We start from the raw sequence: 13460 nt of genomic DNA, 5'->3' as shown, positions 1-13460 counted from the left end.
AGGGCACAAAAATTGGGATTAGGTAAAAATGTTTATAAATCCATACTTAATTCAGTAATCTATGTAACTATTTGGAAAACAAGTGATTTGAGAAGGAAAGTCTTCTATAGATTATTTAGGTAAACATTTTTCAAACATTGGCTTGCATAGAACACGATTCTAGTGCATCCATTTGGAAAGATATCACTTGAAGCATGATCACTAGGTTAATTTTTTCTCTTCACCATAAGACATATGCTAATTATGTTAATTTAGTGGAGGTAGGAATAATGTTGGGAATTACACTCTTTATTTCATTCATCACAGGGGTCATTGGGTATACAGGAAGAACAAGAGCTTCTCAGAAAAAGTCTATCGGTTTCAAATGGCCAATCAGAAATTGTGGGTTGTGATGGGGGTTCAGATTTGGAATTAACATAATAGTTTAAACTTTAAGAGACAAGGAGATGGAGTTTGTAAATGTATTTTGTTACCTAAAGGTGTGAGAAAGCAGCATCATTTTAACAATCTTTGGAAGTAGACCAAGCAGGCATTATCACTTCTGTTTTATAACTGTGGAATGTTAAAATCAGAGTGTTCAGGTGCTTTGCCCAAATTCACACAGAACATGGCAGCACCAGAACTAATTTGAATTAATCTGTGACCCAGTGTTTTTCACTTTACCAGGATGCCTCTTCTAATCCAAAACTGACAAGTTTATCTGACTTTATTGTAGACCCATTTTTCAAACCTATCTTCTTTCTAAGAGTTCTATGTGTTTATTTTCCATTATAATAAATTAATTTATTTATGTTGTTTTTTATCCCTTTATAAGATTATCTTTAATAATATGAGATTATCTTTATTTATGAAACACTTAGGGATTGCACATGTGAACCCTCATTTTGATTTGAATTTCAATGTCCTCCTGAAACCGCCCTTCATCTTGAAAACACACCCAAACTGTTGGATGACATTGCTCATATCAATGATTTCCAATCATTATAGGCAGAGACCTTAGGGAAAACTGGTTAATGTATGGGCTCCTGAATATTGAAAGACAAACACTGGTTATGTGTAGACTGAGTAATTTCTATGACTTGAACATATACACTTAATATTTTACAAATGCATGTATACACTTTGAAAAAGAAAATAAATTTTAATGTATGAAAAAGAAAAATATAAAAAATGAAGATTATTTATGTTCAAAAAATAAATACTGAAAGACATGTACTCTCTCCTAGAAGATCTGCACAATTTGTTGACATTAAAACAAGTTTTTGTTTTTGTTTTTGTTTTTCATCATTTGCAAAGGCTGTGCTTTTTAGTTATCTACATTGGGTTTCATTAGCTAGGTTTGTTTTCATGTCATCAGGGTTTGTGCTCTCTATGAGCAGCCAATGCACAGTTGCATCTTCCTACTAACCCAATTTCTTTATAAAGTATTTTAAATTTATACCCACTATTCTTGTAATGCCAGTTTTGCTCTTTGTAAGTGCTATTTAGATAATTTTTAATAAAGATTTAATTACAAGTGGGGTATGCACCAAGCAATAGCCAAACTAGCTCTGCATGTAGTAGAATAACGCACAATCAGGAAATGGACAATTGAAAATTAATAGCCTCTGCCTTCAGCATAACTTATAGACAGTTCAACCGAAGCAAAGAAAACGCGTTATCAGCATTGTGGTAAGCATGATTTGCTTAACAGTCAACAGTCTATGAGGACCAGTTTTGAAGGTAGATTTAGTGTATAATTGAGGTAATTTATCACAAAAGACCACCTTCAAACTGGAGCAGGGAATAGTAAGACTCATTTATACTCTAGAAGCTTACCAAGGATATGGCCAAGAACCCGAAGTTCACCTTCACAATAGCTATAAGAATGAGAATATGGAACAAGAAAAGTACAAGGTCTAACAATTAAATTTGTGAACTTGTTGCAACAATGTTGCTAACCTCTTTTTGATATCAGAGGGATTATTCATTATGAATTTGTACCAACTGGACAGTTAACCAGGTTTACCATTCGGAAATGCTGAAAAGGCTGCGTGAAAAGGTTAGATGAAAATGACCTGAACTTTTCGCCACCAATTCATGTCTCTTGCATCACGACAATGCACCAGATGACACAGCACTTCTATGAGGGAGTTTTTAGCCAATCAACAAATAACTGTACATTAAGTCCCCAACTTACAAACAATCTCCATTCCGGAGAATGTTCATAAGTCAGATTCGTTCATAAGTCTGACAAAGTGAGTCTTTGCGCTTCCTAGCAGTCCCCTCCACATAACCACTGCTTTTCCTCTAGCTTCCGGACATCCTGGGCTCTGATTGAGTACAGCACTGTACAGTAAGCACAGAGCAACACAACTGTGACAATGTCCTGCAGACACGTGAGCTACTTTCGCAATTTGTTTGCATCTATAAATGTTCGTAATGCGAGGTCCATTTGTATTTGTGAAAGTTCACAACTCTAATGTTCGTAAGTTGGGGCCTTACTGTATTGGAACACCCTCCCTACTCACCAGATCTGGCCCCCAATTATTTCTTTCTTTATCCAAAGATAAAGGAAATATTGAAAGGAAGACATTTTGATGACATTAAGGACATCAAGGATAATATGATGCCAGCTCTGCTCTAATGGCCATTTCACTAAAAGAGTTCCAAAATTCCTTAGAAGGGTGGACTAGGCACTGGCATCAGTGCATAGCTTCCCAAGGGGAGTACTTCAAAGGTGACTGCAATAATATTCAGCAATGAGGTATGTAGTACTTTTTCTAGGATAAGTTTGTGAACTTAATTGTGCAACCTCATATGAGGTCAAGATTAAACAGAAGTAGCATTAGTACAGTGAAGTACAATCGACAAGTACAATTGCATTAACAAAGAAAATAATACAATAAAATTGAATATTTGTGAGATTATACAGATATGGTCTCTGCAGTTTAATAGTAGTTTGACCTTAATCATTGACATTAGTTTCCTTAACTATAGGTGGATATTAATATGTATCTGGCAGGCTTGTGTGGAGGATTAAATTTTTTTAATTACATGTAAAATACCCAGCCCAAAGTAGACATCCAATAAATAACATTGTATGAAAATGATTGTTGAATAAATCCTAGGTAAACACTAGTTCTTTCCCTTCACTGAGCTAAGCCTCTATCAGAATGCTGGTAAACTGTGTCCCTTACTTCCATAATTCTCTTTTCACAGTGGGTCTTCTTGCTTTCCCGGGTCTATGCTGAGTTTACTGCTGGGTTCTGCCATCCTGACTTAGTATCTGACACTACATTCAAAATGAGGGCTAGTCTCATTCATACTTCTTCCCATTCTCCTCCAATTCTACATTTCCTGTCTCCTAAAATGGTACTATGTGACCTTAAAAGCTCATCACTAGTCTACAATGTTATGTTTATTAAATAACTATAGTGGATTTATCTTTTCTATATGTTTGAAATATTTTAGAACTTTAAAATGCATTTCACAAAATAAGGAAAATAAAAGGAAAAGAAACAAATATATCCATTCATCAGTCCATCCATTCCATCTAATAAAGATATACATAAAGTGCCAGGCACTATACCAGGCAATTGGCACAAAATCACTTTTTAACCCTCAGAGGACTGAATGCCTGAAGGGAGCATCAGATGAATTAATAGATTATTACAATGTATTGTGATGCTTACAATGACAAAAGTGAACTTAGGGTACAATGAGAGAACAGAAGAAAGTCCCCCATGCATCCTTGGAGGAGTCCTGTAGGATGCAACAGCTTCTTGAGCCTATGACATCTAAGCTGAATCTTTCCAGTTTGACTAGATTATGCAAGTGAATAAAAGTGGAAAGCATTCTTAGTAGGGGAAAAAGTATGTGCTAAGTTCAGAATCCTAAGGAAGCATGACATCTTGATATAATTGCAGAAGTTCAGTATCCTAAAGAATAAGGTTTTAATTGGAAAAAAACAGCAAGCGAGAATAGCAGGTAGAGAAGGGGTCAATTTATAATAATGATATCTAGCTATATTTCATAAAATAGTTATTTTCTAGCTCTTAACACTGAAAAGACTTAGAAATAATGAGAACCCTCTAGCGATGAACATCACGAGCACCCAATTTGTGGTTTTCAATAACAGTTAACGTTTATTGAGTATTCAATATATGTCAGAACTTGTAATGAGTGTTTAACATGTATATTACATAATTTCAAACTCCATAGAGTCCTATGTGGTAAGGCTGAGTATACAGAGGAGGCGATAAGTTAAATTATAGAACAAATCATAAGTATAGACTTATTCTCTTCCCCCTTTTTCCTTCCCATAGGGCATTAGAACTAATAACTGGCAGACCTTGGATAAAAATTCAGGGTCTGACTTCAGAGTTTCAAATCCAGGGGCAGTTGAGGGCTTTGAGTTTTATATAACTTTGCATCTTCCAGTTTTCTAGTATTGTATCTTGGGCATCATAGATTCTCAATCTTTATTGAATACATGAATGAGTCTAAACTTAAATTGTAGAGGATCGATGGCTACATATTTTTCCATTCAACTCTACATGTGCATACACATAAACATAATCATAATGATCATTACTCAACATATCATAAGGTAGCTTGGCTGATGTCTACTAATTAGCTGAACATTGGGCAAAGATATATTAATTCTTACCTCCGAAAGAAACACACCAACTACAAAAACTCTAGATGTTTTCATGGTAGTTAAATCAAATACATCGATTATGTTTAGAGATTATTAAAACACCAAATCATTGTTCTGATAAATTGATAAAGGACAAGAATCAAGCATTTACCCTTCCTTTCTTGTACAGAATGTATGTCAGAGTAACCAAATACTTGATGAGGAAAAGTTATTATTTACAAAAGAATCACAATTAATAAATGCATGTAGAATTACATACAAAATTCACTCTTCTTGGATTCTTTAATGAAATAATGGATGTAGGAAACAATTACCAGTGAATAATAAAACCATGAGGTAAAAAAATTTGTCATCAAACTATATAGAAGACAAGACAGTCTGACATCACCTCAAACCACTGATCAATTTAAAAAGCTAACACTACTGCAAAAACCATAAACTATGTTCCTCTGATGTCTTTGAGTACACAGCAAGAACTAGAAAGCAATTCTACACAAAGCAATAACAAAATTGACCCTGAATCTAATCACATTTCTAGATCTAATCCCCTAATTATAGAAAATGCAAGAGATTGTTATTGAAAGTCTATGAGATGATAGAAAATATAGGATAAAAAAACATGTTAAATGATACCACAAGGATAACATTAGGCAACCCTGAAAAGTGGGGGAATACTACAGGACAAAATCCAGTCTCTTCCATAAATAAATTGCACTTAAAAAGAAGAAAATATAGACATTTAAAAACTTAAGAAAAATATTGACCAAAAACAATACATATACCTTGTTTGAATCTTGAAATAAAAATATTTTTAATATAAGTAAATTAAGCATAGACTTAACATCGGATGGTTTTAGGGAATTATTGTTCTCTTTATGTTTGAGATGTTTTACTGGTATTGTGGTTATATTTGCAAGTCTTTAATTGTTACCTATGTATGATGAGATATTACAGGGAAAAATAGGAGGTTGGTTTTAAAATACTAAAGAATATGTTTCTTTTTATTTTGGTGGGACAGGAGAAATAATGCTGACAGAAGGATGATGGTAGTTGAATCTTGATGGGTTCATGCTAATTCATTATATTATGTTTTCCTGGTTCATGCTAATTCATTATATTATGTTTTCCTAGTTTGCGTGTATTTAACCATTTCCAGAGTAAAATTTATTTTTAAAATGGTCGCTATTCAAACTGAGCCAATTATGTTACTTAGACTCAATGAGCTGTAGCTACTATTAAAATTGAGAGGAGGGATAAAAAACAAAGCTGGAAAGGAATGTTTATCATCAAATAAATGAGCACATATGATCAGAGTGAGGAAAAAGAGCAAGGTCGACGGCATTGGAACCAGAGAGTGTGTGAATGAGCAGGACAAACACTAGAAAACAGAGGCCAATTGTTTATGGCTAGGCCAGAACGTAAACTTTCAAAATTTAACATGTCTAAAATAAATCTAGATTCAATTCCCACAAACATTTTACCCTTGATTATTTCTTATGTTAGTTAATGGCACAAGTCAGAAACCTAGAAGTCAACTTCATATCTCTTTCCTCTTCACCTTTCACTCCTCTTGAATTCATCACCTATATGTCTCTCAAGTCCATCAACTTCTACCCATCTTGGGGATCATCACTCTGGCTCAAGTCACATAATTTCTTGCCTGGATTATTCCAATAATCTCTAAAAGCTATTTCTACATTTGCTCTTGCTCTTTTCAAGTTTGCATTTTATTATATCAAAACTGTGCTTCAAACCCTTCAGGGACTATGATCTCATCCACATATATGCCACTATACTTATATCATCTCCATAGCTTTGGGGGTTACAGCCACCTTAACTGTCCTTAGGCTCCTTGAACATGCCATGAACCTTCCAATTTGGAGCCTTTGCATATGATATCCCTTTTGTCTGGAATGCTTTCATACCCACTGCTCTCCTTTTCACTAAACAGATGTCTACGAATCTTTCAGATGTCACCTGAAATGCAAGTTCTCCCAGAAAACCTTCCTTGACTATGCCTCATGAGACGGGATAGGTCCCTCTTCCATCTTCCCAAATAGCTCTGTTTTTCTGTCACAGCAGCTTAAAAAGCCATTTAATGAGGGGAAGAAAAGGTTATTTAAAATAAATATACCTAGCTATAAATATTTAAAATTACTAAAATGAAAATATTATTTTAATAGACTTTAACATGCTTCATGAGGGTAGAGACCTCTCTGTGTGTTTACCATGGTACCCCATCTCTCAGCATATGCCTGATCGCTGATGCTCAATAAATGCTCACAGAGTATTTACTGAGCCCCTCATTCTGGTGAATAGAGTATTGTATTAACTTAAGTGTTAACTCATACAATAATCTTCCAGGGAAGGATACAGTACTTTCAAATTCTATAAACTAGAGACACCTAGAGAATATATATCTAGAGTTCAGGAAGAAACCAGTCTAAATGGGGTTTGATATTTAAGAAGTTTGTATTGACAATAAGACTGATACATGCATGGGCCAGAGGCGATAATGTCCTATATTTGAGACTAATAATGAGGTCTGTCGGTTTAATGAAATCAGCCTTGTGAAGAAACTTAAGTGGACAAAGTGCATTTTAGCCATTTCCTCAATGCACGCTCTGCAGACTAGGAAAACCAGAAAAAGTAGACCCGGAAGCCCTGTAGTCTGATGGAGGTTTTCTAAGTTACTCACTGAGAAGCCTGATAGTGGGGCAAGTGTAAAGCAAAATTCTTAATTAAATTGAACATAAGAAGTTGAATTTTGTCTGCAAGTAGATGGAACAGAATTACAAAAGGCCCCATGTGGTTAAAAGTAATACAGAATCAAGACACCCCAGGGACAAGAAGCCCCGTTTTAATCTCTTTGTGGCTCTGAAAGGAGGAAGAAAAAAAGATTAAGCCTTCTTGTGAAGATCATGTGATGACTTCCTGATCCCAGCCACAGGCAGCATTTCCATGGAAACTTCTCTTCTCTTCCTCTGCACCCACACACTGCTCCTTCCACCTAAAAAGGCTGCTTTGAGTCTTCAGAGAATTGTATGGAGGAGCCTTGATGTTTTTTCATGAGACAAACTCCAGCAGAAAGGGAAGAGAACAGACAGGCTGATATTCCAACGTCACCAGCATAGCGCTGACCTTCCCTGGAACTGTGCAGCTAAGAGCCCAGCACTTTTGCTCTCCTCAGAGCTTTCACTTTTCTCACTTGCTCTTTAAGCTCTTGGGACCACCCAGCTTTGAGTACAGAGCAGGATAAGGAAGGAAGTCTCAGAGGCGCAACTTTGATTTGACTACTCTCATCCTCTAACTCTTCAACGCACTTTAGTTTTTAAGCCCCTTCATGGACTCACCCCAGGTTTTATTTCCTATAATGTGGGGAATCTATTTGAATCAGAACTCTAACTTTGCACCTGAAACACAGCTCCCATCTCTACAGTTTCCCTGACCTGAAGGAGTGTCTCCATTCTCATTTGTCTTCCCAATTTATGCCCACCCTTTAAGGTTTATTCAAGTGGCATTCCCTTAATAAAATCTCAGTACTATTATCCAAAACTATGCAACTCTTCACAGGATCTTCAGTTCACAAAGATGCCCCCTCCATTGAAAGTCTGATATACTTATTATTTATACTACTCATTTGAAAGCTAGCATTAGTGGTAAAATTATATTTTTATCTATGCATTTTAATTTATCTAGCTTACTGTACACAAGAGAAAGAATTCCTGAAGGGATTTATATCATCAATAAATATTTGTTGAATAAATATACTAATCCTTCTTCATTCATTAAATTGAGAACTCCTTTGCAAGACCATATTGCAAACAAAATTTCAAATAAATTCCTGATTTCCAGAATTTATGGGTGACACAAGATATCTACAGCATTAAAAGAGAGAGAGAGAGAGAGAGAGAGAGAGAGAGAGAGAGAGAGAGAGATTGATTGATTGATTCCTTTGGAATATTAACTAGTAAAAGTCCTCACAATAAAGCAGACTATGCACCTATCAAGGTGACTTATTCTTAGGAATAGTCAGAAAAATGAGTGGTTAGACAGCTCACAAACAGCCAAATGCATCAAGAAAATCAGGGAGAAGTAACAGTAAGATTTTTTTTTCTGATACTTTGTACAAAATAAATAAGCTGCAATATAATCAGATATATGAAATAATCTTTAGGCTCTGAAAGGAGTCTCTTTTTTGCAAAGCGGACTTCTGCAACTGCTGGGCCCCATTTATGGTCTCGGAGAAACAACTACCCCACACTCATAACGTCTAACCCTTACTGACCTTTGTGAATGAGAGCAGCTCTATTCCTGACACTACTTCTCATTTTTAAATTCAAATCATCATTAGTGTCATTGTCAATTAACTGGGTTTATGTAGATCAGACATTATTATTGTTAATATTCATATTATTTATGATTATCCTAACCACAAGAAACTATTAATGGTAAATAGTGTTTCTCACATTAACATGGGCCTCTCCCACTGGTGGGACACATGCCAACTCCAAAGACAAGTTAGTCATGTGGTTTTCAGAAGACGAACGCTTACGAAAAAGACTAAGAGTGTTTGATGCTGGAGGTGGGCGTGGTATTACATAGGTCTTAGCCAAAACATGTGATAGTCACTGTAGGGGTAGCTGGAAAGAGAGCATGTGGCTCAATTACCCAGCTCAAACAGATCTGGTGGGGCCTAGAGGAAGGATGCTACTGGCTGTGTTGTACTGCCTGCTGTGGAGTTTCCAGACCTCCACTGGCCATTTCCCTCGAGCCTGTGTGTCCTCAAAGAACCTGATGGAGAAGGAATGCTGCCCACCATGGGGGGGTGATGGGAGTCCCTGTGGCCAGCTTTCAGGCAGGGGTTCCTGTCAGAACATTATTCTGTCTAATGCACCGCTTGGGCCTCAGTTCCCCTTCACAGGGGTGGATGACCGGGAGTCTTGGCCCTCCGTCTTTTACAACAGGACCTGCCAGTGCTTTGGCAACTTCATGGGATTCAACTGTGGCAATTGCAAGTTTGGCTTCTGGGGACCAAGGTGCACAGAGAAGCGGCTCTTGGTGAGAAGAAACATCTTTGATTTGAGTATCCCAGAGAAGAACAAATTCCTTGCTTACCTCAATTTAGCAAAGCGTACTACCAGCCCAGACTATGTCATCCCCACAGGCACCTATGGCCAAATGAATAATGGGTCAACACCCATGTTTAATGACATCAACATTTATGACCTCTTTGTCTGGATGCATTATTACGTGTCAAGGGACACGCTGCTTGGGGGGTCTGAAATCTGGAGAGACATCGATTTTGCGCATGAAGCACCGGGGTTCCTGCCTTGGCACAGACTCTTCTTGTTGCTGTGGGAACAAGAAATCCAGACACTGACAAGGGATGAGAACTTTACCATTCCATACTGGGATTGGCGAGATGCTGAAAACTGTGACATTTGCACAGATGAGTACATGGGAGGGCGCAACCCAGCAAACCCTAACCTACTCAGCCCAGCATCCTTCTTCTCCTCTTGGCAGGTAAGGTGTAGTGGATATACAATATCAGAGCATAAAGAAAACTGAGCAGTCACTTCTCAGGCGAGTCTTCATAAATCTCCCTCCCGATCTCTCCTGGCGAGAGTAGAAAAGGTCACCTATTAAGGGCTCTCAATATATCTTGTATTTTTCTTTTAGAGCACACTTCTCAATTGTAGTTACATAGACATCTGTGAGGTTATCTGTCTAATATCTTCTACTAGGTTCCTAAGTTCTAATAAATATAGAGTACTTGTTTCATCACTGTATCCCCCAGCACCTAAGGTAGTGGATGGCAAATGGTAAAGGCTTATTATTTGTTGAATAAATAGATAAGTTAATACTTAGATGATCAAACACATAAAATGATCTAGGTCAGTGTTTCTGAAATTTTCTTCACAATGAAATTCATACAGAGCACATACTAAAAATACAAATCTGTGTCTTTATCCCAGACCCACTGATTAGAATCTTCAGGGAAGGGTCCTGGGAAGGCATATACTAAATGTCTATGATGAGTCCTATGATCAGGAAAATTTGGGGAATATTATTTTAAAAAACATATGAGGACTCTGAGGCCCAAATAGGTAAATAATGAAAATAGCTAATATTCATTGAGCTAAATGAGCTAATAAATAGCTAATATTCAGTTATGTAGCATGTATGAAGCCCTGCTGCAAATGTTTTTGTGCATTAACTCATTTAATACTCTTACTAACTTTTCCCTTTCTTAAAGATTTAAAAACTGAGCTACACAGATACTAGGTAACTTGTACAAGATCACAGACCTAGGTAGTAACAGAGATAAGATTTGTTCTCAGATAGCTTGGCTTCATGACCACCCTATACTATTTCCAAGGACATGACTGCTATGATGTCTTTAGCCAAAGGGTATGGCCCATTCTGTCTCACATTCTTCATTGATTTGCATTGAAATTTTCCCTGAAACATGCAAACTTTAGAGGAATAGTATAAGGCATTGCTACTTTGCAATTTAATTTCTATTTCTCCTATTTTGAATTCTTCACTCTAGATTAGAGGCCAAAGGTAACTAAAGAAACATGCTTTTAATTATTTATCATTTTAAACCATAAGGCAGAAGGAATGTTTTTCTGCTTGTATTCCAAACATTTCTAATACAGCACTTTTGACAAGCAGTGCCTTATGGAACTAAACCCAATATTTAAATAAGATGGGAAGAATCATACTTGTGCCTTGCACTCTGCAGTTTTGAAATGTGGGTGGTTTCCCATCCCCCCACACAACTAAGTTCATACACCTTCCAATGGAGCCTGTTGAAGCTCACTGAAAAATAGTCACTGTATAATACCTGGTGTCACTAATGTCAGCTATTTACCAAGAATAATGAGTGTATTTGTGCAGGAAAGGCTGGAAAAAAATGTGCTTAGAAAAAAATCTATTTCAATAAACCTTCAGACCTCCTGCCTTAATCTATAAAGTGCGAAACTCTCATCTAGCTCTCACCTCCTCTGTTACTGCTTAAAATATTGGTAAATTTGGATGTGGGATTTTCAGTCAGTTATAATGCTTTCCTTAACTGTACAGCTTCGCTTGACCCAGAAAGGCTAGAGGATTATCTAAATTACCAAGCAAGTTATAACATCCACACTAAAGCTTATTAGATAGATGCTAATTGATATTTAATTCCATAAGATGTATGCTACTTGGTGAGACCCACATTATGTTTGTAATTGTTTTCTAATCATTTATTATATATTGAGTGGAATTTTTTTCCTTTATTTTTTTTCTTTATGATTTTTCTCTATTTCTAAATAAAACTTTTTGGGTCTAGGAGGTAAACACTGGACTGAGGCTATTCAACCATTAGATTTCACTATTGTTATCTGATTAAACTGCTCTGTAGTAACTGGTGTTAAAAATAAAATTACGAAATAGAGTGGACAAAGATCACTGAAGAAAAACAAGCCAACAACAGCTTAAGTAAGGAAGGTGAAATGAATGGACATTTTTGTCCACCTACTGTGAGTGGTGTCACTATGTGAAGTGACAGTTACCCAGCTCTGTTTGGCTTGTTTCCATTCCTTCACACAGCATCTCTGGTTACAGTCATTTAAAAATTAAGATCAGTTATTTTACTGATGTAATTCAGTAGTTCTCAGCATCTAAATCATGTAGGGAGCTTTCAAAAACAAAACAACAACAAAGAAAACAATTACATGAGCTCCACCCATATAACTTCTGCTGAAAAAGTTATATCCAAGTTGTCCACTGTGAAGTCGAGGCATTTCCATTTGTAAAACCTTCTTATGTGATTCTAATGTGTGGCCAGCCCTGAGAATTATTGAATTAATTAACATGAAATTGTTTTGGTATCTCCCTCACTTTACAAACTCAGGTTCTGTAACAAACACACCACTTGTTTAAATGCTTTTGCCTGAATTGAACACTCAAATCAAGAGCTAGACTATTTTGGGTGAAATGAGATCACAGAGCTTCTGTACTCAGTGAATTGATTTATACCTTCCAAATTAGCCAGACTAATAGCCGCTTTGATACCAAGTTTCCATTTTTTCCCCTTGGTTTCAGAAATTTTTACTTGACACAAAAATAGAGGTTTCCAAGATTCATAGCATTTATGAACTCTGAGCCTAATAGACCTTCAATCGTACCTAACAGTGCCCATCTTCTATAAAAGAAGATAGAAAGACCCCCAAACATAGGATGAGTTGTCCAAGGTCACACAGCTGAGGACTAAGACTCAGTGCCTGTGACTCCAGTGCTATTTCAACTGAACCATGTGGTTCCCTATTTATAAGGAGCCATTTAGGCCCAGAAAGGATCAAACAAGCCACTAATTTATGGATGTAAATTTTGACTTATAATCACTTTGACTCCCTTAAAATTCAATTGCACAGACAACTGGTGTAGATATACTGATGTAGTCCTTGTTATTCGTGCTATAATGAAAAAACTCCATTAGACTTTTACTGATCCACATCCCTTACTCAGGTAGAATTGACCCTCATCCTTCTGTGCTTTCATTACACTTTGTACAGATCTATATTATAGCCCCTATAACTCTTCAGTACATGTAATTGTTTCAAACCTATCTTTGCCTACCAGACTGTCAGCTGTATCAAGGTAGAGACGTTTTCTCGTTTATTTTTATATCCAATGAGCCCAGGACCATGTCATATATATATAGAATGGGCTTTATAAATGTATGTTGAATTGAACAAAATTAAAAATCAAAGAAATATTAGCTCCAATGCTAATATTCATTAAAAATTAAATTCTGCGTGGCTGGATTTCT

At 36.4% G+C, this 13460-nt stretch overlaps 1 protein-coding gene across 1 annotated transcript in view; it reads left to right on the top strand.

Annotated features, from left to right (window-relative positions):
- The first annotated feature begins 9276 nt into the window (after positions 1-9276).
- TYR (tyrosinase) overlaps positions 9277-13460 on the top strand; it is a 109727-nt gene continuing 105543 nt past the window's right edge. The window contains exon 1 of the mRNA XM_019628302.1: positions 9277-10168. Within this exon, the coding sequence (XP_019483847.1) occupies positions 9299-10168 (870 nt within the window). The 5' untranslated portion in view covers positions 9277-9298. The remainder of the gene's footprint in view (positions 10169-13460) is intronic.

This window comes from Hipposideros armiger, unplaced genomic scaffold, assembly GCF_001890085.2.
Source record: "Hipposideros armiger isolate ML-2016 unplaced genomic scaffold, ASM189008v1 scaffold_780, whole genome shotgun sequence".
Lineage (NCBI taxonomy): Eukaryota > Metazoa > Chordata > Mammalia > Chiroptera > Hipposideridae > Hipposideros > Hipposideros armiger.
The sequence above is the reverse complement of the archived record's forward strand: the minus strand, read 5'-3'. Positions and strand labels throughout refer to the sequence as shown.